Genomic DNA, 26,851 nt, shown 5'->3' with positions numbered 1-26,851 from the left:
CCTTTGCTCATCCCAATATTAAGATTTTACTCCAGTGAACTACACGGCGCCAAACTGGGCTGCAGAGACACTTGTGAGACATCTGAGGGGTGCGGGTCAGCTTGTCTCAATGCTGAGTGGCCCCAACTCGCTCCCTGTTACAACTGTCGGCTGGCTTGGGACTCAGGCTGTGAACCATCTCTTTCCCCGGCTGTCAGGTGGGCCTGACTATGTGCTGCAAACCAGGATTCACACAACTGCGCAAAGTCAGTGAGCAGTAAGTGAGGACTCAAGAGACTCTTCTCTGAGAAGGTGCTGGTGTTTTAGGGGTGGCTTTGATGATCTCTTGGACGTTAGGCTCCTCTGGATAGCTGATTGCCAGGTAAGAGGCTTCTGGATATCAAAGACCCCCTAGCATATTCAGAAGGCATCCATAAGGAATGCTACAAGGTTTGCTGATGCCTGTTCAGCAATAGTGCCCTGCTTACACAAGCATCCTCATGTGGGGGGAAACTGAGGCCGCATTCAACCCAAGAATCAAGGCAGGGCCAGAACTACCACTTGGCTGCGTGACTTGAGTCTCTATTCCTCTATCCACAACCTGGGGGTGTATCCCCCAATCATTGGCTCCAGCAAAACCGGGCTTGAGAATTTGAGGGAATTATTTTATTTTAGAAACCCAATGGGGTTCAGGCTCCAGTCCTCCTCCCTCAGAGAACATGCTCACTCTCTCCCGCTCTCCCTTTTTTGTTCTGGGACCTGGTAATTATATGCTTAGAGATGAAGGCTTTTCAAAAACATCTTTCCCACCAATTTTCAGCTGGAAACGTGCATAAAAACAGAGATATTTTTATCTGCATGTTTCTTTTTCCCTGTCTCCTCCTTCCAGCAATGAGCAATTATGAGCTTTTGCCTTCAGTCAATCCATCCTGTTCGAACTCCCTTCAGAGGGAAATTCATTTCCGCAGCGATGCCAGCCCATCCCGGCAAACACAGGCTGGGCGAATCGCCGGAGCAGGAGGGAGAGACGTGCGGAGCACAGACATGTACACCTGGTCCCCGCCCCACGCTGCAGCCCAAAGGGTGGGTGGGTTTCTTTTTTATTTTATTTCTCTTGAAAGCCTTGCTAATTTGCCTTCATTATTCCTGTCTCTCGGGGCCACAGGACCTGAGCTTTGACAAAGGGAAAAGGAAGTCAGCCCCTGGCCAGGCCCCCTTGCCAGGATCCCGCCTAAGTAGGGACTCGGGGAGGGGGCTGGGCAGGGCTGTAGGCCCACCATGAATGATGCCTGGTTCCGTGGGCCTCCAGGAGGGGCCATTCGGCATCTGAGAGGGGCCATTGAATGAATGCCCAGAGGCCCAACAGGAAATGACTGCATGACAGTGAGCCAGGAGTAGGGCCAGGGTCTTGATGGGGAAGAGAGGGCCCCCACTCACCCCAGGATTGAACCTTGGGGCTGCACAGTGGCCCATTGCCGACTCCGCAGGGGAGTGGTGCTTGCTGCCATAGCACCCCACCAAGGGATGGGCCAGTTCCAGTTTGGCTGGTCCCTCAGGAGGCATTGCTGGTAAGGCAGAAAGGGAAGGGTGGATCTTGGAGTCAGGCCAACTTCAGATTCTGATCCTGAATCTCAGCAGGCTAAGGGATCTGGGACAAGTCCCTTCTCTCCCAGCCCCAGGCTTCTCCTCTGCACGGCGGGGTGTGGTGCCCACCTCATGGGTTGATGGGAGGCATCAGTGAAATGCTGGGGTACACAGAAGCCATGCAACATGGTTCTCTCCTGCCCTATAACTCATCTCATTAGGAAGCTTTTCCTGCATGAATAATGGCAGCACCTCCCATTGACTAAGTGCTGGGCGCTGGGCTGTGTGTTTCCTTAGCATTATCTCACTGACTCCTCACCACCTTCTGAGATGGTATAATTGTCATTCCCATTTTACAGATGGGGAAACTGAGGCACAGAAGGGTTAAGTGACTTTCCAAGGTAAGGAGAGCAGCCAGCATTTGAACCCAGGCTAGACTCTAGAACTTAAAATTACTACCACTTTATCCTCATGAGAACCTTATGTGATGGGTGCCATTATCAACTCCCCATTACGGATGAGGGAATTGCCCAGGGTCTCACAGCTGCTAAGTGGAAGGGTGGTGAGGCCTCTCCTGCCTCTTCTCCCACCCCAAGTCAGTCCTGGGGGGCAGACCGTTATGCCTGTGATCCTGGGCCACTTGGCTCCAGGCAGCAGTCCCAGTTCCTCTGGCTCTCCTCACAGAAGGACCCCCTCTGGCCAGTGCCGGTGGGACTAGGGCATTGGAGCGGGTGCAGGCTCACCTCAGGATGACTGCCCCAATCCCAGCGCGGACAAGCCTCCCAAGAAGCCAGTCTCTCATGGAGACAGATGCACGGGAAGTTCAACTCGTGACCCCTCATTCTGCTCAATATGTGTGTTTAAGGGAAACAAGAAAAATTATACTAATAGATTTAAAAGTGGGTGCCTGATTCACACGGTGTCAAGAATTGGAAAAAAAAGAACATCAAAAGGGAGCAGTGGGTGCTGGGCCCTTCCTGATGCCAGGCCTGCTCTAAGCACTTCACACACACAAACTCATTCAACTCTCCTGAGAGCAATGGGGGAGAGGCTCACTGATTCTCCCATTTTACAGATGGGGAAACTGAGGCCCAGAGAGGTCACTCAGCTGGTGAGCTGCAGAGAAAGGAATGGACTCTGGGGCTTTGGGCCCTCCAACAGACCACATCCCTGACCCTTGGCTCTGGTCTCTTCCTCTAAAGAGCAGGCAATGGATCCCAAATGAGAGGCACCTGGGAAGGCTGCAGCTCCAGGAGGCCCTGCGTCAGGGCTCAGGCACACACAGGCTGGGCACATCAGGGCTACCAGGAGCCCTGGGCATGACCTAGGGAGGCTGCCAGTCCTCAGTCCTTTCATGAGGCATGTAGGGACCCCTGACACAGAGCCCTGAAGTCATACTCAGGCTGAAATCTCCCTCCGTGGGGTCAACATCATGTGGGAAGTGGGTGCAGGCTCAAGTCAAGCCTTAGCCTTTTGTGTTCTGGGTCTGTGCTCTCCTGCTGCACTCTTAAACCAGCAATATTGAGGAACATAACCTCAAAACATGGTCACCAGCAGAACCATTTTATTTCCCAATGATGGTGACTTGGAGCACTGAAAAGACTCAGTTCATCACATGGAGAGCAAAACAGAAGTTTTCACCAAAACCTACAGTCCCTTGGCCTCCCAGACCTCACCTCCTAATACTCTCCCCTTCACCAGCTCCACTCCAGCCCCTGGTTTTCCACACACTAGACTCATGCCTGCCCCAGGGCCTTTGCACTGGCTGTTCCTGCTGCTCTGAATGCTCTTCCCCAGACATCCACAAAACTCCCTCCCTCACCTTCTTCAGGAACTTGTGCAAATGTCCCCTTCTCAGGGAGGTCTTCCCCGATCAGCCTGTTTGAACTTACACCTGCACCCCCACAACTCCAACACCTCCCATCACCTTCCTTTCTTGCTTTGTTTTTTCTCACACCACTCAACACCATCTAACAAACCTCACTTCTCTTTTTTTCTCAAACTTAGTGATCTTATTTACTGTTTGCCTTTGCCCACTAGGATGTCAGCTCTGAAGGGCTGGGTTTTTGTATCTGTTCACTGATGTGTCCAGAACAGAGAAGCTGGCACAAAGTAAGTGCTCAATAAATAATTTGGAATTCAATTTCCATTTGCAGACTAGGAGAATGGGAATCAAAGAGGTGGAATGAGTTGTTCAAGGTCATAGAATCAGGAAGAGGCAGAGCTAGGATGCAAACCCAGGCCTCCCTGGCTCCAGGCCGTGGCCTCCGTGGTCTGGGGCTGGGGGTTTCCCCATGGCTGCAGCCTTTGCCGTGGAGCAGCAGGTCAGGCCTGCCCGAGGATTCAGGTGGTTCTGGTGAGAGCCTCCCCAGAGACTGGGCAGCCCAAGCCACAGCAGAGGGAACCCCCACCCAAAATATATACACACCCTTCCTGAGACTTCCCGGGCCCTGGCTGGGAGGCAAGTGCTCACTCGGGCCTAGTAGGCCCTGGGAACAAAGACCACTTTGTGGCTGGGAGTCAGAGGAGAGTGAACACTGGGGTGGGGTGTGGGGCTTCCTGCCAAAATCTGTGTTCATGCCTACCATACACCTCGGAGCTAGTCACATCCCTTCCTGCAAGACTCAGGGTTAGTGGGGGGTGAACAAGACTCCTGGGAGCACGACTGGGCATGTCCAGAGAAAGGACTCAGAGAAAGGAGTGCAGTGCAGCCCACAGACCCCAACTCCGAGCTTCTCAGGGCACTCAGGGACTCAGCCTTCTCTGTAACATGTGGAGGGTATATGGAGGGGCCATCTGTTGGCTGCCCTTGTCCCCTTGCTTTGGGGGAGGCCATGTGACCAGGCCTGGACAATCAGGGGCCCAAGGATTGGTCAGGGTGGGTGTGTGGTCCAAGCTGAGCCAATGACAGCCAGCCCTGGGATGTTTGCTGGAACTACTGGAAACAAGTTCCCTTTCCTTAGGGAGGACTGAGCTGGTTGACTGCAAGCCTGAAGGTGCTAGGGACCCTCTGGGCATCTCAAGGAGAGGAGAGTGCCTAGAAAATGAAGCTCACCTAAAGAAAAGCAGAGACCTGGAGCCCTACTGATGTTGACTGAGCACCTGGATCCTGCTGTGCCTGAAGCTCCATCTCCAGACTTTTCTTTAAAAAGCCTCAGTGCTGACCATCAACCCGGTGTGATCATGAGGTTCTGTGACTTAGGGAGGAGACTAGGGTGGGGGTTGCAGTGGTGGTGGTGGGGGGGTCAAGCAAGTCATCAGAGAGAGAAAAGCAAGGGAGATCAGGAAGGAATTTGAATGTCAGGATAAGGAGATATGATCAGATTTGAGTTTTAGCAAGCTTCCTCCCATGGCAGCATGAGAAAGGTGGGATGGAGGTCAGGAGGCCAGGGAGGAGACTGGAGCCACCACTGCTCTGAGCGCAGTTTTCTCATCTGTCCACTGGGACCACAGAGCCGACCATCGGAGCTTTTCCTTAAAGAGGAAGGGATGACAGGATGGCCTCAGGGCACCAAGTGAAGGGTGACTTGGTCCTGACTCCTGACAAGCTTGGGCAGAAGTGAGGAGGAGAATAAAGAGGGAGAAGCAAGGCCAGCCCAGCAGGCTGAGGCTGGAGAGACAGCCAGCCAGCCAGATGGATGAAGCAACCACGTCTGCCCCAGAGCCCTCCCAGGGTCCCAGCCCTGGGCCCACCCAGTAATGTGGCAGCTGTGTGGCACCTGCCCCCCCAACCACATTCCCAGAGCCCCCGGGGCTCAACAACCAGACCCCAGGCCAGGACTGCTGCTTCCTGCCACAGGCTCTAGTCTCCCACCATCTCAGGGCAGGGAGCTCACTTCCAACAGCTCATGGCAAGGTGAGATGTGACACCTCTGAGAGGTTGAGCACTGGACTCTAGAACCCCAGACCCACCTCCTGCCCATGATGGCAGGACAGCCCAGCAGACTCGGCCCCCAGCTGCAGACAGAGCTGGGATCAGACAGCCCTCTCACTGCAGGCTGGGCCAGTGTGCTGCCTCTGCACCTCTCTAAGGTGCAGTCCCTGGGAGCAGCGGCCCCAGCCTTTGCTGCCCAGTCCCCTCTCTGGGCAGCAATTTCAGAGGGATCGGACGGTTCAGCCCTGTGACTCTGCCTACAGGTCCCCCATTACTTACCCGCCTCTCCAGGGGTCTCCCGGCTGAGCCCACACAGCATGTCTGCTATTGTCTCCCCTGCGGTGGCTGCCCACCAACTCCCTCTGGAGCCACGCTGCCCGGCCCCTCCCTCGCCCTCTCCAGGGAGGGGCTGTGGGAGGGAAGCTCACAGCTCCCACTGGCTGGGCACCGAGTCCACCCACAGCAGCAGGCGGCTCTCTGCTTAAAGGGGACACAGCCGTTGTCATGGCTGGCTCCTGATGGGGTTCAACACCCCCCACACCCACAGCCTGAGCCTGGGCAGGGCATCTTTGAGGATGGCACTCCTGGGGCCTCCCCCAGGGTCCCTGGACAGACAGACCCCTGGGGGCCAGCTGTGCTCCTGACTTGCCCTGGGACTTTGTTAAGTGATTACCCTCCCCAGACTTCAGTTTTTCCATCTGGAAAACGGGAACAGTGCCTTCCAAACTTTTTTAAAGTAGTAAATTTCAACAGAATCATGCACAGAATCCCAGGACATAAATAAGCCAAATTAAGTCAGCTGATGAATGATAACAGGGGTGCATCTCAGGTTATAAACCATTGTGCTCAGAAGCTCCTGGGGACCCTTCCACTGACATTCTAACTACCTCCCCCAGGCCCTAGTTGCCTTTTCTGTAAAGTGGAGCCTGGGGAAGAGGAGCACAGCACTCTGCTGCACAGAGCATCCCCTCAGCCTCCCGGGAAGACGGAGCAAGATGGGCAGAGGATCCGCCTGCCTCTGAGCTTGATGGGCAGGGGCAGCTGATCACAGCTCCAGCCCCAGCTGGGCCTCAGCCCAGCACACTCCAAGATTCCAGCTCAGGACCGACCTAATGACCCTGGTGGACACCCAGGGTCCCTTGTCCAGCTCTCAAGCTGCTCCAGCTTGCCATCCCACCAATGTGTGTTGGCACCAGCTGAGGGCCAGACACCACAAAGGTGCTGGGGAGAAGGGTGGGTGGTAGTGACATGCGGTGTCAGCAGCCTGCATAACTACACGTTGCACCCCGCTGAATGAGGAAGGGCCTGAGACTGACAAGGTCCTGGTTCCTGCAGAGCTCCTGGATACAGGGGAACAGACAGGCTCGCGTTTGTTCTGTGTCCTGGTGAATGGAGTGTACAGCCCGGTGGTTAGGGAATGGGGCTTCTGATGGGTCCCCTCCTGAGCAAGCATGCCCACTGTGGAATCTAGCCCATACCTCCTGGGTCATCCCAACCAGCTCCTGCCAGGCCAACGCTACTGGCACCTTCAGAAAATCCAGGTTCTACATCTGGGTGGGGCCACTTGTCCCCTTGTGTCTGAGGGTTCATGTTGCTCCCTGCTGCCCATTTCCCCAGGGTATCTTCCTCTTTGAGTGACCTCAGACACATCCCAGGGGGCAGGCAGGGTCCAGGTTCCAGGCAGGGTTCCTTTGGACCAGCAGGGAGACCAAAGATCAAAACGAGATGCCAAGGTGTGAGCCACGGGAGGGGCAGTGGGTGTTGGGTGGGAGAGGGAAGCCCTGAACTGGGAGGCATTTGCTTGGAGAATTGGGCTAGGCAGTGGTGGGGAAGTTGGGGGTGAGTGGGGTGGGGTGCACGTTCCCAGAGGCATCCACAGTACCTGGCAATGATCAGAACAAGGCTCTTGAGGGGGATTCCGACCATCACCAGGACACCGAGGAACACTTGGGGGCAGTCTCACCTCCATACCAGACAGGAAGGGATGTAGCCCCTCTCGGTGTGTGAACTGCTCTTCACAGACCCTCACCCTCTTTTCCCCCCATTTACAGCCCCTTCAGGGAGGAGGGCTGCACAGTGCACAAGCCTTTAGCAGTACATCCGCCCCCTCGTGAAGAAAATATTTGCTCACCATACAGATGCATTTAAACAAGTGATTAAGATTGGCAATCTGTCTCTCTGGCTGCTCTTTTGGAATTTACTTTTGTGGGAGAGGAGCTCCTGGAAAGGTCACACCATGGGTTATGGGAGAGCTTCCATGCAGCGTTTCTCCAAGTGCCTACTGTGCCAGGCACTAGGGACCAAGGCACCAGGAAGGACTGGGAAACAGCATCTTTCCTCTGCCCTCTGTCCCTGTCAGCCCAACCAGCACATTTTCATTTGCTTTTATCCAGGAAGAGGTTTGGAAGCAACTATTGGTCCATTCTGGAACAAGGCAGGGTTTAAATAAATATTTGGCACAGAGAGGTTAAATAACTTGCCCAAGGTCACCCAGCTGTTAAGGGTGGAGCCAGGTTCACACCTCAGAGGTCTGTTCTTAAAGGTGCTGCCATGGCCCCCTCAGTATTTCAGGGGTTTGATGAGGGGCCTGGGAATGCAGAGAAGCAATTAGCTGCCTCAGGGGGTCCACTGAGGAGATGTTTTTGACCCTGACTTTGATGGGAAGGAATGTGCCATTGCAGGCATGTGTCCATGGACAGAATCCCATGTGACTAGTGAGGAGAGCAGGTGGGAAATGTGAATGGAGCCAGGCCATGAAGAGTCTAGAAAGGTCTCTGCTCCTCCAAGAACGATCTGAGGACCAGCAGCACGGACATCAGCAGGAGCTCCTCAGCCAAGCCGACTCTCCAGCCCCGCCCAGACCTGCTGAATCAGAATCTCCGTTTCTAACAAGTTCCCTAGGGATGCAGATGAAGTTTGAGAAGTGCTTGTATTAAGAGTTTGGCTTTCTTTCAGCAGGCAACAGGAGCCAAGGACGGCTGCAGAGCTAGGGAGTGAGAAGGCTCTGCAAGGACCTCAGACACAGAGCAGCACCTGAGGGAGACGGGAGGAGGGCCTGGGAGTGAGCACAAGGGCCCCTTCCAGGAGCGGAGGTCAGGCGAAGCTGCTGCTTGGCCCAGAGGAGAAGGGGACAGACTGCTGGGTGTGCATGGGGGCTGGAAGTCAGGCCTGCTGGGGGCCCAGGCGGCCAGTGGCTCCTGGTCACAGTGTCTGACTGCTCATTTCCAGCGAGGTACAAGGGGATGATAACAGCACCCACCTCCTGGGATTGGGGAGACCACATGTTAATGAGTCAGAAAGCATTTATCCAACTACTTTACTGCCAAAAGTCTCACATCAATACCACGAAACAGACCAGAGAGCCAGAACTTCCAGTAGCTCAGCGCACAGGTCAGGCACACCCAGGTTCAAATCCCAACTCAGTCACTCTCAGGCTGTGTGACTCTAGGCAAGTCACTTCTGTCTGAGCCTCTGCTTCCCCACCAGTGGGGAGGGAGGGGCTGAGAACTTGGAAGGAATTGCAGACTGTGGCTGTCCGGCACACACCTGCGACCTCTCGCCAACACAGGGCCAGGCCTGCAGGGCCCTGTTTGGTGTCTCTTAAAGGGGCACCACTATTGGGGTATCCTCTGGCATGCCAGGCTGATATACTGTAGGACTCTTAGTGTCCCTGGTGGGCAGAGACCACAACTGGGAGCCACAGGCTGCACCATGGGAAAAACCCAGACCCAGTGAGGCCGTTTCTGAGCCCCCCACCAGCAAAGAGCAGGGGGCCTGAACTCCAGCCTCTGTCCTTCCTCTCAGGCCCCATGGCTGCGTCTGTCACAACCGGAGGGAAGCTGTGTCCTGAGCCGGCTGAGGGGACCCTGAGTGACAGCCGGAAATGAAGTCTGGGTGGGAAGGAGAAAGAGATGGCAATTTGAAGACAGAGAGAGATAAGCCCTTTATTGCTGTTCTGCCGCTTCTTCCTCCCCTCTCTCCTCACACCATCCCAGGGGCCAGGCCAGGGCAATAGCTCCCCCTGCCTGGTTGTCAAACATTCCCATGAGGTGGGCACTTTTAGATGGGGAAACTGAGACCCAGTCTATGACTGCACCAGCCACAGGGGAGGGGCATGAGCTGACCCCTTCTTGGGGGTGCCATTTGGCCGAGTGCCCCCCCACTGCCCTTCACCTGACTGCAGAGCAGACTGGGTACAGCTGTAGGAGCGATGCCACACCAGTGGGCTGCTCCTGGGCTGCAGCCCCAGACTGACACCTGCTAGTTCCCAGACCCTTTCACCGCGGCCTTGCTCCAGCCCTGGATGGCAAGGACAAGGGGCCTCAGCAGGAGCAGGGCGCACCGGGCTGTGTGCACAGACCAGGGGAGAGGAAAGGCCCAGGAGATGAGAGGAACCACAGCTGATGGTTCCTCCAAGCCAGGTGGAGCAGAAACTATGTGCCAGGCCTCACTTTCGGCACTTTATACACGCTTCCTCATTTCCCCCCCACTTCAGAGATGAAGAAAGGGGCCCAGAGAGGTGAAGCCACTTGCTTTCAGTCGTACAGAGTGTGTAAGGGGTGGGCCACAATTTGAACATGGGCCCTCCTGATGTTCTCTACACAAAACCCCCACCCCAAGCCCTCTGAGAAATGCACACTTGGAAGTGCTCTCCCCAGCCACCCATGTGCACACACAAATACAGGAAGGACAGGACTACTGGAGGGTAGGAAGTATCCCAAGCTGCTGCCCGTAGGGAGTCTCTGGAAATCCTGACTGGCAGCCCAGGCCTGACCATGATAGAGCAGCTCCTTGGGGCTCCCTCTTGGCCTCTGTGCTTCCCTGGACACCTGCAATGGCTTCCCTTCTGGAGGAGAGGACCCTGGGCCACAACCATGCAGGGGGCCTCTCTGAGCCTCAGAGTCCTCCTCTAAAGCAATGAACTTGTCTATCATCACAGTTTTTGTTGAAAAACTCAGTGAATAAACAACATGCCTGGAAAACTGTAGAGTACAGGGCATGTGGAGGTAGCTAATGGGATCACGGCCCTGCCCCGTCTCTTTGATCACTCATTCCTTCATGGAACACTTATTAAGTACCCACTATCTGCCAAGAAGCAAGCTGGGCCCAAGCTTTCAGCAGGGAATAAAGCAGATGTACAGCCTGCCTGTCTGCTGCCGGTCAGGAGATGCAGAGATCAAAGGAGATGCAAATACAGGTAAGTGATGACATGGTGCAGAGGGACACACAGCAGGGCGGCCAGGGAGCCTCTCAGAGGAGGTGGCACTTAGGCCGAAATGAAGGATGAAAAGCGAGCAGACACAGAGCCGGTGCAGCTGGGGCCAGGGGTCCTGAGAGGAGTCAGGATTCTGTTCCGGGTGGGAGGGGAGCCACTGGAGGGTTTTAAAAAGGGTCATGTGTGATCCGACTTTTTTCCAAATGGCAACTGGAGGGAATGGGCTGCTAGGATTAGGACAGCATGGGAGGGATGAGAGGGGAGGAAAAGGGCCAGGCACCTCAGAGGCAGGAAACCTGGAAGCCAATTTTCTCGGCACCTCAGGCCAGTCCCTTCCTGCTCGGAGCCTCAGTTTCCTTCAGTTGAACACCAAGGCGCTTCTGACAACGACAGCCTACAGTGTGAGTTTGGGAAACTGCCAGGTGAGAGAGGTCAGAAAGCATCTGTCCAGATGCATCCTGGTGCAAAACAAGAAGGAAAAGAAAATGGGCAGGGACTTTGAATGGTCAAGACACCAAGTGTGAAGGCAAACATTCCCAGGTTCCTGCAGGGCTGTCCCAAATCACCTGCAACCAGAGATGTGAAAACGGAATCAGGCTCCCACTTGACTCTCCTCAGAATGTCAGACATCAGAGATGAAGACAGACCAAGTGCTGGTGAGCATGGGGGCAGGTAGAGAGTCGTGGGCACTGCCAGCAGGGGGTAAACTGAGGCAGCCCTGGAGAAATGATGTGTCTGTCCATGTGGTGACCCAGCACCCTCACGCTTGGCAGTTCTCAAAGAATCATTGCCCCTGGGGTCCGTACGGGGGCAGGACCCTGGTCTCCGACCTGGGGGAGGGGACAGGGCAGGCATGGTGGCCGCACCCCATGGAGTATGACACAGCAGTCGTCAGAAGCACAGCCAGGTGGATGGATTTAGCAAACATTGTGTTAGGTTAAAGAAAGGAAGGAAGAGAGGAGCGAGAAGGAGGAGGAGACAGGGAGGGCAGAGGGGGAAAGAAGGGGGAAAGGAGGGAGGGAGGGAAAGAAGGAAAGAGAATGAGATCTACCCTGTCATTTCATTTACCTAAACTAAAAACACACACAAAGCCCTATGTATGCTGCAGGCACATCCATGTGTAAAGACTTCTTTCACAGAGCAGAAGTTTCCAGGGAGGTAATGGGGAGTGAGGATAGGGCATGCAGCAGAGAAAACAAGAAAACAGAGCCAGAGAGGGTTGGCCCGGGACCATATGTGCTATGAATTGAGGAATTTAGCTCAACCCTCTCAGCCTGGGATTAAAAATAAAAAATAAAGAAGTGCCTCGAATGAAATGTTAGAAAGCTGGAATCTTCCACTGAAGACACTGGGGAGCCATGGAAGAGTTTAGAGGGAGAGAGGGATGAGGTCAGCCAAGTGCCTCAGAAAACTAACTCGACTGAGTGCTAGGAGAGTCCCTAGGTGGTGGGTGAGGGCCTCAGGTGACCTGGGTCAACCCTCAGCCATCATCCCTCTATGAGGGGGCTGCTCTCTGTCTACCTGCTTTCTTACTGCTTTCAAACAGAAAGAGCAAAACATGAAAATAAATGGACAAGTTGTCAGGACTCAGCCCTGGGGAAGAATGGCATTTTGTATCCCCATCTAAGGACATCAAGCCCTGCCCTGGAAAGGACCCTAGACTGGGAGTCAAAAGATGTGAGTTCAAGGCCCCATAGCTGCTCACACAGGACCTACTGGATGCTGAGAATACTACACATGATGCCAGAGCATCAGCATCTCCTGCGGAAGGGACTACACACAAAGTGGATGTGCTGTGAGCTGTAACATAATAAAGGGGACCACAGACTCAGGGCAGTGCAGAGGAGCAGTCAGAGAAGGCTCCCTGGTGGAGGCAGAGTCCCAGCTAAGACTTGAGGGACAAGAAACCAAATACCCAAAGATGAGGCAGGAAGGGTATTCCAGGCAGAGGAGTCAGCCTGGGCAGCGGGTGCGAGGTGAGAGGGTGTAAGGAAAGGCACCAACCAGCATGAGGCCCGAGGCCCCAAAAGAGCAGGTGGCCTCAACAGGCAGGCCAAGCTGGGCCTGGAGATAGAAACCTGCTTTGGGAGAGGAATGCACTGAGTGGGACATTCCTGGCACTGTGGTCGCCATGTGGATGACATTTAGGGAGGAACAGGCTCTCCTGAGCCCCCTCCAATGAGACGACGGTGGGTGGGTGCAGAGAGCCATGCAGCCACGTCGAGGTCGGTCGAGCTGTCAGGAGCTGTGGCTGGAGCCTCTGCACAGCAGGCTCTGATGACAGCAACTCCTTGAATCTGGTAATCAGGGAGGCTTTGGAAATCTTGAGTGCCCAGGAGGGATGGGAAACCAGCCTCAGGCCCAGGTCAGCCTTGTGGCTGACCCTGTGCCTGGAGCCCCACCTTCCACCCTCTAGGTCAAGCATTATCCTCTGTCTAAATACACAGGCTGCAGAGAAAGGGAAGGACTAACATTCCTGTAGCGCCTGCTGGGTACCTCGCACTTGGTGTGCAGTGTCGCATATAATCTTTCAAAAGCCCCACTGCTCCCATTTTACAGAGGAGAAACTGAGGCCCAGACAGGAGAAGGAACTTAGCCAAGGCCTTCGGTTAGGATGGGCTGAGGGCCAGACCACCAGAACCAGGTGCTCTCTCCTTGGGCTCTTTACACGGGTTCTTCCCATCTCCATCCTTAGAGCCCAGCCTACATACCACCTCCAGCAAGAAGCCCACCCTGACCACAGCAGCTGGGTCTCCTTTACCCTCTCTTGGCCATTTCTCCAGGGTATTTGCTCACCTGTTCTTTTCCACTAAATAGGGGGGCCCTCAATTGTTCTGCTGACTGATTTCAACCCTACACCCAGGGCTGGACCTTGCATACAGTAAGGTTTGCCAAATCAGTGTTTGCTAAATCAATGAATGAGAAATAAATGATGAATATACATAATCTCTGGATTGCTACAATGGAATCCTCTCTCACACTTCAATCCTGGGCAGAAATCCTGGTGTGTGGTACAGCTCACACACCTCACCAACAGGGCTCCCCACCTCATGAGCAGCCCGCCTTACTTCCGAACAGTGGGAGGGATGAGAGTCATTCTGGTATCCTGAGTGGGAGCCTGCGTCCCTGTGAGACCCCTGGCCCCAGGCCCCCCTGCAACTCAGGGGCCATGTTCGGAGCCAGGCCACAGCCTCGGAGCCCTGGCAGGAGAAGCCACAGCTCAGGGTCCAAGGAGACTTCAGTGGGGCCCAGGGAGCTGCTCTTCTCTCTCCAGCCCCTGTGTGTGGCTGGAGAAAGTGGGTGGCCCTGCACCCGGATGGTCTGGGGCTGTGCTCACATGCATGTCTTTAATCCCCTATGGAGTTCAGTGTGCTTCTCTCCTCAGCAGGGTTTGCTTCCGGCCTGCTGGGATAAACACCTGTTTACAGGCGAGGAAACTGAAGTTCAGGGGCAAGGGACTGAGGAAGTCAGGGTCTCCCTCCACAGTCCAGTAGACACACATTCTCAAAACAGTTCGTGTGACAGTCACATCTCATTTTGTGCCCTTCCTGGTGCACCTGAATTTTGAAAGAGAACCTGGAAGTCATGGACTGAAAGCAGAACCCCAGACGGGTCATAATTTGGGAAAGCCCATCCAAACCCCGCACGGCCCAGCTCAGAACACACCAGAGACCACAGGGGCGGGGGTGGGGGGTCCTGCAGGGGTGGGGGTGGGCCCTGGCAGAGGCCACTTGTTTGGGGACAGGGCTTGACCCCGAGATTTCTGGGCCAGAGCCGGCTCCTGGCAGCTGAGGCGGCCAACATCCTGGGATGCCCTCAGTGCTGTTCAGGAAGGATCAGTAGGAGGTTGCCAGCTGGCACCTGGAATCAGCCTGCCTGCTCTCCAGCCTCCCCTTCCCTCGATCCCCAGCACCAAGCACCCTGAGACATCCCCACTTCCGAGCCTTGGCACTCAAGCTCCCCTGAGAATGCCCTCTCCCTGACCCCCTGCCTGACTGGCCACATCCTGCATGTCTCTCATGGCTGCCTTCTGTCCCTTCCTCCAGGAAGCCCACCCTGATCTCTGGCCAGCCAATGACTCATCGGGGCCCCCAAAGCCCTCATTCACCCCTCAGTCCCACTTTCGACGACTCACTGGACATCCCACCCTCTTCCTCGCCCAACTACCCTCATAAGCCTGATGCCAAAGTGGTGATGAATGCCCCAGGCTGCCCCACCACCCCTGTCACCCCACCTCCAGCAGCAGCATCGTGGGAGCCTTAGACAGGCTGTGGGTTCAAGTTCTGATTCCACCTCTGAGTGGCGGGTGACCTTGAGCAAAGATGGCCTCAACCTTCCCAGGTATAAAATGGGGGTATATGTGTGGGCTGGAGCAGGAATAAGACCCACAGTCTCTGCTTAAGTTCTGAGCTTAGCCAGCCCGGGACCCCTTTGTGTCAGTCCCCAGCTTAGGCTCCAAATGGTCCCGGATGTTTCCAAACCTCAAATATACCTTTCCTGACAGACCCATTCTTCAAATGGGGGGCCAAGACTCAGCGCAGGGCAGGGACCTTCCCCAAGGTGAGCCACAGGGACCCCACCTACGCCAGCCGTGTGGCTGTGAGAGGTTGCTGGGTATATGGCCCCCCCTTCTCCACCCACCTGCCCACACATCTGCTTATGAGTCACCATCACCTCGGCCAAGACAGCAAAATGCGGGGGCTGGAAAGACAAGGTCAGCCCAAGGAGAGGAACAGGGCGGGTGGGGAGGTGGCGAGGAGGCTTCCAGCACAGGAGAGCAGAGCAGGAGCACAGGAGGGAAATCGAGGCCAGGAGGACAGGGACCTGCCTGTGGACCACAGAGTGGGGCTGGCCTTGGTCTCCTGCCTGATGGACGTTCTTTCCACTCCATAAGAGCATTTCCGCAGGGAGGGAGACAGGGCCAGCAGCCTTCACGACCATCCAGGCAATAAAGACAGGCAGACGGTCCTGCTGGGCTGAGTATTCAAGCCACTGAAGGGAGGCAATGCTGGGGTGCTTGCTGACAAGATCAGCACTGGTGTTGGTGGTGACAGGCAAGGCAAACGTGCTGTCAGGACATTCACCCAAAGTGTGCGCACAGAATCAGGGAGGGGCCTGGCTTATCCTGCCCGCTCCATCCTGCTCAGACTCCCCCAGACCCTGGGTTCAACTCTGCGTTTGCCCTGCAAAGGGACACAGACAGGCTGGGGCACAGACAGAGGTGGGGGCCAGGTAGGGAGGGTTGAGAGACCATGAGAAGTGATGCTGCTCAGCCTGCAGAGGGAACCTGGGGGGACCCCACTGCTGTCTCTACAGGGCTGTCCTAGAGTGCAGGAAGAAGGGGAGCCCAGAGAAGACAGACCCAGCCATACACTGGGGGGAATGCAGCAGAGGGGTCCCCTGCTCCTGGTAGGGAGGCTGGATAAATGACCACTGAGAAATGCCCCCATGATGAGATGTTTGGGCCTAGAAGTCAGACTGCTGGGGAGGTGCACAGACTCCATCATTTCCTTCCAACTGTGTTACCTTGGATAGTCACTTCCTCTTCAAGCCTCAGTTTTCTCACCTGCCAAATGGGGCAATTTAGTTCATGGGGCAGTTATGAGGATAAGAAAGTACATGTGAAGTACTTAGCATGGCACCTGGCATACAGTATGTGCCTAATACATGCTTGGGGAACAAAGACTGGGTCCAGAGGTTTGTTCCAGGCTGACAGGATTCTAGGACAATTCCAGGCATGAGAGTTTATCCCTGGCTCCTTGATAAAGAAGAAATCCCATGGCCCCAAGCCACCATAGCTGATCTGAACTTCTGGTGCTCCTGCACTGAGAGAGACAGGGGCCTGGAGAGGGGGCAGGGGCTGGTTTCCACATTGGAAATCAGATCTGAGACCCCAATGCAGCTGCTGTAGTGTGAGAAATACCAAGAGCCAGATGTGGAGGCAAGACAGAGACAGGAGAGCCTCATTACAGAGGGGAAGGAAGAAGTGAATAATTCATCACAGATGGGTGCCATGGAGGGGATGCAGTCGGACAAAGCTTGGGAGCACACAGCACAGCCCCTCATCCCAGAAGGCTCCATGCAGCTCCTCCCAGGAGGCATCACTAACCTTAATAAACTTGCTATTCCTAAAATTGCCTATTCTTCCTCCAATACCTCCATGCTCCCCCCACCCTGCAACAATGGGCCCTTGCCCAGAACCCATCTGAGCTCACCTCTACCCTCCTCTTCACCCACCCTGCTCTAGCCTTGCAACGACCAACACATTCACACCCCAGGGCCTTTGCACTGGCTGTGGCCTCTGCCAGCCAAATTCTTTTCCTGGATAGGCACATGGCTCCCCACCTCACCCCTGTCAGGGCTTTTCTCCAGTGTCACCTTCTCCGTGTGGCCTTCCCTCAACACCCCATTTAAAAGCACACCCCACTATCACCACACCCCACCCTCCTCTCCCTGCTTTCTCCTTCTCCCCAGCACGTACCACCACCATGTATTTTCCTTATTTGTCTTGCTCCCTCCCTTCCTCCCTCCCTCCTCTGTGAGGGCAGAGATTTGGGTTGGTCTTGCTCCCTGTTGTCCTCCCCGGGCCTACAGTACCTGAATAGATAGTGTATGAGTGGAGGGCTCAGGGTCCTCTGCCTCCTCCCTGCCTCCCCACCTGTGTTCCACACAGACAGAGCCTGCGCTAACACTCCAAGCTGTCCTCCACTCTCTCCTGCTCAGGGGCCTCCCATGGCTCCTGCTGACCCCAGGGAGAGTCCAAGCTCAACAGCTTCCCATCTCCTCGGCCCTGGCTCCCTTCCCTCCCCACACTCTTCACACTACCAAAGTTTCCAGTTCCCTGAGGCATTTATACAAGCTGTTCCCTGTGCATGGCAAATGCCTACTCATCCTTAAAAGCCCCATTCTGGAAGCTTTCCTTGATCTCTCTCAAGCAAAATCATCGCTTCCTTCTCCAGGCACCAGCTGGGCCCTGTGTACCCCCACCACTACCCCACCTTAGTGCTGACATCATCTGCACGTCAAGACCCCCTTGCCCTGCAAGTAATCTCCTTCTGGGACCCTGAAGCCGAGCTTTAAAACTATCTGCTGTCCTTGCAGCCACCAAGTGAGGAAAGGTTTAATATTAACCCCATTTTACAGATGGGAAAACTGAGGCCCAGAGAAGTGAAGGCACTTGTCCCAGTTGCACAGCTGGGATTTACACCCTCTGCTCTGCCTACCCTGCCTCCCTCATATCAGCACACATCAAATTAAATGCCTCACTCTCTGAATTGAATGTAACCATTTTATCTCCCCAGAGGCCTAAGCAGATCCCTTGGGAAATCTCATGGATTTGATCTCCCAGAATCCTCAGTTCTGCTCTCTGGGGAGACGCCATCATTGTACCCAAGCTATGGAGTCGTCTGCAGGCATGGTTGTCCAGCACATGGGTGTTTAGAGTCGGGTCAGCTGCACCTGCCCCTTTCCTCGCCAGGCCTCCTCACTGTCCAGATGTGGACAACGGTGACACGGTCAGGACTGTCCGAGATAGGTGGGGGTGTGCACTGGGCGTCCAGCAGGCAGGCACAGTTGCTCCTGTCTCTGTGTGCACATAGTAGGGGCTCCCCCTACCTTTCAGGCCTATGACTTACGTTGGGGCTGCTGAGCCGGGACTGAATACCTCCTCCCCAGTCCTGGCCCAGGCAGGGAGTGCTGCTCCTGAGTTTGAGAAGAGCTTCAAAGCCCAGTCTGGGGGACACAGGAGGGGTCTCGGCTGGCTTGGTGGCCCAGGGACCCTACCTCAAGCAATCACGGGGTGAGGAAGTCAGAAGTCTTACCCAGAAAAGATGGGAAACAGAAAATCCTATTAAAAAAATATAGGCTGGAAGTGGGGAGATGTGTCCTCAGGCATTAAAAAAAATATTTTGGAAAAGAAGACAGAAGAAACACTTCTTCCCACAATCTCTTAACTCCTTCTTGGACTTGCACATTTTCACAAATGGATGTGCTGGCTCACTGTACACGCAAACAAGTTCCATGCGCCTCCTTCAGCACCCCTCGCAGAGGAGTAGAGAGATGTCAGGCAGGAGCGTGGCCCACGTCAGCACACACAATGGCCTCAGTCAGTCAGGCTGAGGTCCCTTCTGTTGTCTTTGCTTACTTCCCACTGGGGCTTGCTGGTTCCAGACACGACCACCTAAGGGTTGCTGGTGTGCATACTGGGGGGCGGTGCAGGCAGTGAGGAGGAAGAGAAAGCAAATGGCTCCTATGGGAAGATGGACTTCAAAACTACCAGGTGTCTACTCATGCCAGATCCTGCCCCCATCTTTCCTAATTACCACTGCCATCTCGGGGGTGGGGTGGAGTGGCTTTTCTTGGGTCCATTTTACCAATAAGAAACTGAGGTTCTCAGTGGGTTATATGGGAAGTCAGAGCCAGGGGCAGGATGTGAACCCAGGTCTGCTGGGGACAGTATGCGCACTCCCTGCATCTCCAAGGGGGCAGAACCGCCCACAACACTGAACCGGCTATTCTCCAAATCCTAGGGAAGCTCAGATCTGAAGCAGCCCTGGAGGTGTCTGTCCATCCCTCCAGCCCAGGAGGATCTGACAGGAGGTTGACAGCTTTCATGAAGGACAGGGGTTCTCAGGTGGGGGCAGCTCCAACACAGGAGTACCTGGAAAGCGGTCTCTCCATGCTCTCCCGACTTGAGCTGTTCTGTCCTTGTGGAAGGGGCTTCCAAGGACCTGTAGGGTGTCAGAGCCTAGAGCCCTCTGTTGCACCTTGGACCCTGCTACCCCTTAACCACTCCTAATGCAGCCCCTCCAAGTCTAGAAAATGTTCGTGGAAGTTAGGAGAGCTGGCTTGAGAAAACCTCTACATGTCAGCTGTGTGGACTTGGGCAAGTTACTAAACCTCTCTGTGCCTCAGTTTCTTCCTCAGCACAATCAGGATAAGGACAGGACCGGCTTTGTAGGGCTGTTGTGAGGAATTAATGATTTAGTGCAGTGCCTAGCACCTGGTGCTGCTGAATTAATGCCCATTACTGTTGTTCTTATTAACAGTATGATTATTCTTAGTTCTGAGGCCTAAAGCACAAAACTGTGACTCCACACCTCCCTCTCCCTTCCATGTTGTAGAAGGAGAGAGAGCAGCACAGGGGAAACCTGGGGTCACACAGAGTGGGAGGCTTTTCTCCCAGCTCCAGATGCTCCTCCCCATCCCACTCCCACCCTGAGCCCCTTCTGGGGCCCTCTGTGCACGACACCACTCTGCACACAGTGATTCTCAGCATAGGCTCGGGCTCCCCCAGGGTCAAGTTCTGCCTCTGCCTGCAGCTCCCCAGTCCCAGCTCCCTACTCACAGCCCCTGGCCCTACACACATACACGCACACAGCTCGACTGTCAGCCTCGTGCCCCAAATGGGGAGGAAAGGAAAGGCCGTCAGGGACATGCCATGTGAGCGGGCAAAGGAGAGACTGTGGCACAGGAAAGTGGAGGGAGAAAGACAGTAAGACACAGACCATGAGAGAGACGCAGAGACAGACAACAGCAAGACAGAGCAGGAGAGAAACACAAGGAAGCCCAGAGGCTGGGGCAGAGAGAACCAAAGGGGAGAGACAGAGAGAGGGAGGGAGGGACGGAGGGAACCAGACAAAGACAGACAGCAAGGGACAGAGAAAGAAAGGGACAGAGGCAGAGAGGAAGATGAACAGACAGAGTCAGAGATTCAGACAAAGAGCTGGAGAGACGAAGGCGGGCAGAGACGGCTGGGACAGAGAGACATCAGACAAGCACACAGATTCAGAAAGAGACGCGGAGCTGAAGAGAAACCCAAAGAGCACCGGGAGGGAAAGGGGCGCAGCGGAGCAGGGGGAGACAGGGCAGGGAGGGGAGGCACGGGAGGTCCCCTAGGCCCCTCAGGCTCCGCCCCTGTCCACACCCAGGTCCAGCCGCCCAGCCCCTGGCAGGCAGCGGGCCACCCCACACCACGTCCCGCTCAGTACCTTTAGGCCGCCGCCTCACCACGCCCAGCCGCCACTTGAGTGACACAGCCAGCATCTTGCCCCACCTGCCCTTGGGGTGCAGGCCCTGGAAAGCAGCCTGCCCCGAGCTGCCCAGGGCTGTGAGCCACGCTCCTCTGTGCGCTCTGGAGCTGCCTGCGCTAACTGGCAGAGGCTGGGCACTCCCTGCCTCCACCCTCCCTGAGTTGCTAAAATAGATAATCCTCCCCAGAGCCAGTGGCGGTGGCATCTGTGGTGACGAGGCCCTTCCTCCACCGCAGCCCCGGGCCCGTGGAGCGCAGCCCCAGGAGGCTCTGCACCCTGTGGGAAACCTCCAGTTGGCATCCTGCCCCTAGTCCTCTCCCTCCCATAGAGCTTGCCTTGCCCACCCCTTCTTTTGCCAAAATCTCCCTATCCCCTCCCTCCTTCCCTAGGCTGCTGTTTGATGCCCCTAGGCCTTTGTACTTGGCCAGACCCTCCACCTGGAATGCCTGCTCTCACTGGCTTGCTCCATCGAACTTCTCTGCCTGGGAATGTTTGCTCAGCTTTAGGGACCCCCCGATTGCTGGAAGTCCCTGCCTTCTGGGTCTCAATAATGTCTTTTATACTAGGTTGAGATTGACTACCCACCCCTAAGACAAGCAGTTCCCAAAGACAAGGACACGGTCCACTTGTACTGGGTCCCCTGCAGTCCTCATAGGCATTTGATAGGCTCATCAGTGTAGAATGATGAGAACTACAGCCTGCCTTTTCACCCCTAACCTCTGTAATTATATTTTTTTGTGACATGGAATAACAAGAAAAGCCTGACTGGCTGCATATGAGCCCTTCAGACATTCAGCAAGAACTCAATAAATGCATCTGGCATCCCTTCCTCTTGCTGACTTAGTAAACAGACAATGAGGGGAGGAATCAGAGAAACAGTCTTTGGAGAGAGGCAGATCTGAGCTTGAGTCCTGCCTCCATGAGCCCCTCTAGGCCTCAGTTTCCTCACCTGACTAATGGGACGAACAGTTCCTGTCTCTGATACAGGGAGGGCTGTATGAGATCATGTGCAGAGAGCACTTATTGGAGTCTAGCTAGCTCACAGTAGGTGTGCAATAAATAAATAACAGCTATTAATATTGTGATTATTCTGCATGGAGCCCAACCCTTGTGTGTGAGTGGAGATGGGAGGTCCAGCAAGTGGGCCTGGCTGAGGGCAGAGAAGAAAGCTAGGAATCCAGTGCTTTCCACAAATATCTTGTTTAAGCCACACTGTGCATCAGAAGGGTGCTAGGGCCACCTTCACTCTCCAGTAAGGAAACTGAGGCTCAGAGAGGGGCTCAGAGAGGGACAAAATGCTCCCAGGCTCATACAGCATGTAAGTGGCCAAGCAGGGTCTCAGCTGCCAGCCACCAGACTGTGCCGCCGCCACAGAGAAGCCTCTGTAAAATCCCTGCTGTGTGCCAGGCTCTGGGCTGAGCTCCCTGCCAGCTTAGCCCAGGGAGGTGAGGCTCCTGCTCCAGGGTCATGCCATTAAGTGGCAGAGCTGGGGCAGGAACCCCAAAAGTCCGAGTCCAGAGCAGGAAGCCAAGAACAGGCTGCTCCCCACCTCTGCTGCTGCCTTTATTGAGAAGACAACACCCAGATCATCTCTGGCACCAGCTGAATAGGCATGCGGGAAGTAACAACAATAAATAAGGACACACAGAGATGGGTGCTGGGGCACCCAGATTAGGGAAGGCCCATTGCCTGGCCTAGGAGAGCTTCCTGTCATCGTGTTACCTGGAGGATGCCATGCAAATGTCCCAGGACACCCCAGGGCCAGAGAGGCGGGTCAGGCCAGCACAAGGCCCCACTCTGCCCTCCCCACAGAGACCCCCACAGGCAGAAGGGCCACTGCTAGAGCACTGGGCCTGGGGTCACACACATCGGGAAATGGAGCCCAGCTCAGAAACTCCCTGCCTGTGTGGCCTTAGGGAAGTCTCCCTTGGTTTCCTCAGTTGCAAAATGGAGAGAGTAACCTCACCCCACCTGCCCCCGAAGGCTGCCGTAGGTCAGGTGGGGAAAGGGAGCTTCCAGAGGCAGCTGGAAACACCTACTGCATGCAGTCACAGGTGTGTTTAAGGACATGGGCAGTGGAGCTGGCCTGCCTGGGTTCAGATCCCAGCTCCACAACTTTCCAGCTGTGGGACTGCACAGGTTACTCAACATGTCTGAGCCTCAGTTTCCTTGCCTGTAATATGGAGACAGTTTAGTACATTCCTTACATATTGTGTGGATGAAGTGAGATAAAATGAATGTAAAGCTCCTGTAACAGCGCCTGGCACAGTAAGCACTCAGTAGATAATACATGTGAGCAATATTATTAAGAGTGATGTTAGGTGTGGCAGAGTTGCGACTTAAGTGGCATTCAGATAGCCCTTGGTTGCTCAGGTGAGCCGAGGTGTGCCCTGGGAAAGAATTCACCCCAAGAAAAGGAGCCGGGAGAGATGAGCATGCCCCATTAGTGGGTCCTGGACATTGTGACAGCCCCAAGAGGGGAGAATTTGGGAAGAAGTAGGAGGATCTCTTCCCAAGCTCAAAGCGTCAAGCGTCACCCCCATCTAGAGGGCATAGTATCCACCCAGAAGTCACTTGGGCCAGCTGCTGATTTGGGAGGCAGCTCTGTGGGTCCCAGAAGACACAGGTCCTACTGAGAAGCTCCCAGGTGCCGTGTTAGGTGCTCTACGAGAAGCAAGCCAAGGAGGACACGGTCCCACCCCTTTAGGAGCTTCTAGCCCAGGAAGATGCTGCTTCTCTGAGTCTCAGTTTCCCCTCGAACACTGGGGACAGGGGTCTTCCCCTCACAGGGCCACAGGGGGAAACGATGATTCCACATATCAGAGCATCTGTATACAGTACATGCTCAATACATACTTCCTCACCTCACAGGCAGTCCAACTTCTCCAGGCCTCAAGCTCTCTGAGAGCTGGCATCTGCACGGAGCCCTGCTCCTGCCCTGTTCCCTCTTCTGCAGGTAGCACTGCCCCCTTTTCCTCCAGGAGCTACCCTTCCCTTGCACTTGGTCTGGGTGCACCGGAATAGGAGAGATGGAAAGGGAGAGAGGAGGGGGGACTGAGACTGACCAAACCCTGATTACGAGGTCATCTCAGCACCTGGAACCAGGACCCACCGTGACTTCAGTTAGTAAGATCCTTTTCCAGTTACTTCAGCCAATAAAATAAATTCCTTTCTTTGTTAAAGCTAGTATGGGTTGGGTTTTGGTAAACTGGATGCCAACTAGTCCTGGCTAATCCAGTGCCTTCCTCATCCCACAGCCCCAGATTCCAGCACAGAGCAGGGGCTCAGCAAGTGCACAATGAATGAATAAGAGAACATGGCTTGATATGCTCCCCAATCTCTGCCTCCAGCAGACGCCCCTGGGCCTGGACTTCAGCCGAAGGAGCTGGCTGATGGATTTCCTGCCGGTGTTCCTGGGAGCCCCCACTGAGCAGTTTGCCTGGCAGGCCCAGCAGACAGCAGAGTCAGCACTTGAGAACAGAGACTTGGGGTTGGGGTTTCCAGCCACTGAAAGCTTGCCTGTCATCTGAGCTGCACCTGCCAGGTACCCTGTCCATGGTCCCCAGATTTTCACAAGGCTCCTTCTGCAGAAATGTCAGCCCCAGGGAGAGTGTGAGAGAACGCAGGACCTTTTCAAGGAGATGTGACCAAGGGTGAAACAGCAGATCAGCAGAGGTGGGGAGCCAGGAGGCCTGAGTTCAGGTCCCAGCTGGCTGTGGACTACAGTGTGGCCCCAAGCAAGACTCTGCATCTCTGGCCTCCACGGGTTGCACTCCATGTTCCTCCTTGGGTTCACTGCCCCTGTGCAGTCTCACTTCTTGTCTCAAGGCCCAGAGAGGTTCCTCCCATTGCCTACGGTCACACAGCCACTGAGGCATCCAGGCCAGGGCTCAAACGTAGGGCTGACTCCCCTCAGAAATGAGCTGACAGAACCCAAGGATGGGCTAAGAGAAAGAAAAGGATCGCAAGGGAATCCAGGTCACCCTCCACCCCTCGATTCTGTTTTTCCCATTCCTGCTTGGCCTCACAAAGCTCCAGAGGCCCCGGGATGCTGCCACCCCACCTGCTTCCTGAAACAAATTAGCATCTCATCAGACATGCCTTTAATCTTCTCAGCCCGGCCCTTTCTTCCCCATGGGCCAAGTGGTGACATTTCTGCTGCCCAGTCCTGCTGATCTAAATAAGACAGAGGCCCTGGGCTCTGCAGGCTGGGGAGAGGGGGTAGGGGGGCAGACGCCTTGTGACCACATCCCCAGGCTGGGCGAGGGGAGGATGAGGGCCACCCTTCCGTCCACTCATCACTCAACAAATATTTATTAAGCATCGTGTGCCAGGCCCAGAGGTACAGCCATGAACAAAATCAAGCCTTTGAGGTGCGGATATTCTAGAGGGGAAGACAGAGAAGAAACGACAAATGTAAGAATTAAGTAAATGTAATATGTTAGAGCTGAAACATGTTAACATGCTAGAAATTAACAGCAGGTATCAGAATAAGGAGGGTGATGTTGCCAATCATAAATGGGGTGGTTTCCCCAGAAGCCGGACTGTGGTCTCTAAACATCTTTTCCCACTGAAAGGGCTCCTCAGAGAAACGGCCAATTCCAGGACCAGGGCAGGGAAAGTACAAGATGAACCTGGGTCAAGACTGGCGCCAGAGAGTAAGGAAATCGGACGCGGGACTTCTGATAGGGGAAGGCGGGAGGACACAGGGCTCCCACTGGCCAAACCTGGGACAACTTGAGCATCAGAGAGAATAAGGATGACAAAACTGTCAAAACTCATATGTTCATGGTTCTCAGAAGAAGAAACGAATTCTCACTGGTCCCTTTGGAGGTAGTTAAGGTACCAGGTTCATTATTCTATACACAGAAAATGAAGGTAAAGAATAAAGGATTTCTGCACTGATGGAGAGTGACTGCATTGGGGTATGGGTGGGGACTTGATGATATGGGTGAATGAAGTAACCACATTGTTTTTCATGTGAAACCTTCATAAGAGTGTATATCAATCATACCTTAATAAAAAAATTTAAAAAAAAAAAAGAAGAAAGCATTTAACCCGTCTTCCTGTAGGAATGATATTTTAGGGGAACCGAACAAGGAAAGTCATTCTTTACCGAAGAACTGCAACAAATAAGGGCAGAGGAAGTAGGATGGAAGCACCACCTTTCTGCAGCCCTAAGGAGACCCAGGATCTGGCACTGACCATCAGGGGAAGGTTGAGAGGGACTCTATAATGGGCTGATGGCACTGGAACCCCACAACCAGTCTCAGCCTCGCCAGAAGTGAAACATTCTGGCATTATGTGCCTCCTGATAGGATGTGCATGGAAGTCCACAGCACTTCCCGTGACATATTCTTTTTTTTTTTTTTTTTAATTATTATTTTTTATTGAAGGGTAGTTGATGCACAGTATCATTGATGCATGTACACTTGAAACTAATATTACATTAGTTTCAAGTGTACAACACAGTGATAAAACATTTATATACATAATTCTAGGTTCCAGCTATCACCCTACCAAGCTGTTACAATATCTTGACTATATTCCTTATGCTATACATTACATCCCGGTTACTTATTTATTTTACCATTGGAAGTCTGCCGTTTGTTTTTGTTTTTTTTTGTGAGGGCATCTCTCATATTTATTGATCAAATGGTTGTTAACGACAATAAAATTCTGTATAGGGGAGTCAATGCTCAATGCACAATCATTAATCCACCCCAAGCCTAATTTTCGTCAGTCTCCAATCTTCTGAGGCATAACAAACAAGTTCTTACATGGAGAACAAATTCTTACATAATGAATAAGTTACATAGTGAACAGTACAAGGGCAGTCATCACAGAAACTTCGGTTTTGCTCATGCATTATGAACTATAAACAGTTCAAATATGAATACTCATTTGGTTTTTATACTTGATTTAGATGTGGATACCACATTTCTCTCTTTATTATTATTATTTTTAATAAAATGCTGAAGTGGTAGGTAGATACAAGATAAAGGTAGAAAACATAGTTTAGTGTTGTAAGAGAGCAAATGTAGATGATGAGGTGTGTTCCTGTAGACTATGTGTTAATCCAAGCTAGACAAGGGCAATAAAACATCCACGTATGCAGAAGATTTCTCTCAGAACAGGGGGGGTGAGGTTCTAAGCCTCACCTCTGTT

The 26,851-nt window shown here is 54.0% G+C and overlaps 1 protein-coding gene across 11 annotated transcripts in view; it reads right to left on the bottom strand.

The window, feature by feature from the left end:
• The window catches only part of LOC118925554 (glutamate receptor-interacting protein 2), a 102,464-nt gene that overhangs the window by 34,789 nt on the left and 40,824 nt on the right, over positions 1 to 26,851 (bottom strand). Inside the window, exon 1 of one of the 11 annotated variants that reach the window (XM_036911463.2) lies at positions 20,642 to 20,770. The exons of 9 other annotated variants lie outside the window; for them this stretch is intronic. In XM_036911463.2, the coding sequence (XP_036767358.2) occupies positions 20,642 to 20,696 (55 nt within the window). In that variant the 5' untranslated portion in view covers positions 20,697 to 20,770. Of the gene's footprint in view, positions 1 to 5,716; positions 5,945 to 20,641; positions 20,771 to 26,851 lie in introns of those variants that run through there. One more of the 11 variants, XM_036911465.2, reaches the window with a different exon arrangement.

This window comes from Manis pentadactyla, chromosome 1 (assembly GCF_030020395.1).
Source record: "Manis pentadactyla isolate mManPen7 chromosome 1, mManPen7.hap1, whole genome shotgun sequence".
Classification (NCBI taxonomy): Eukaryota; Metazoa; Chordata; class Mammalia; order Pholidota; family Manidae; genus Manis; species Manis pentadactyla.
Note: the sequence above shows the minus strand (reverse complement) of the source record. Positions and strands in the feature narration are given on the sequence as shown.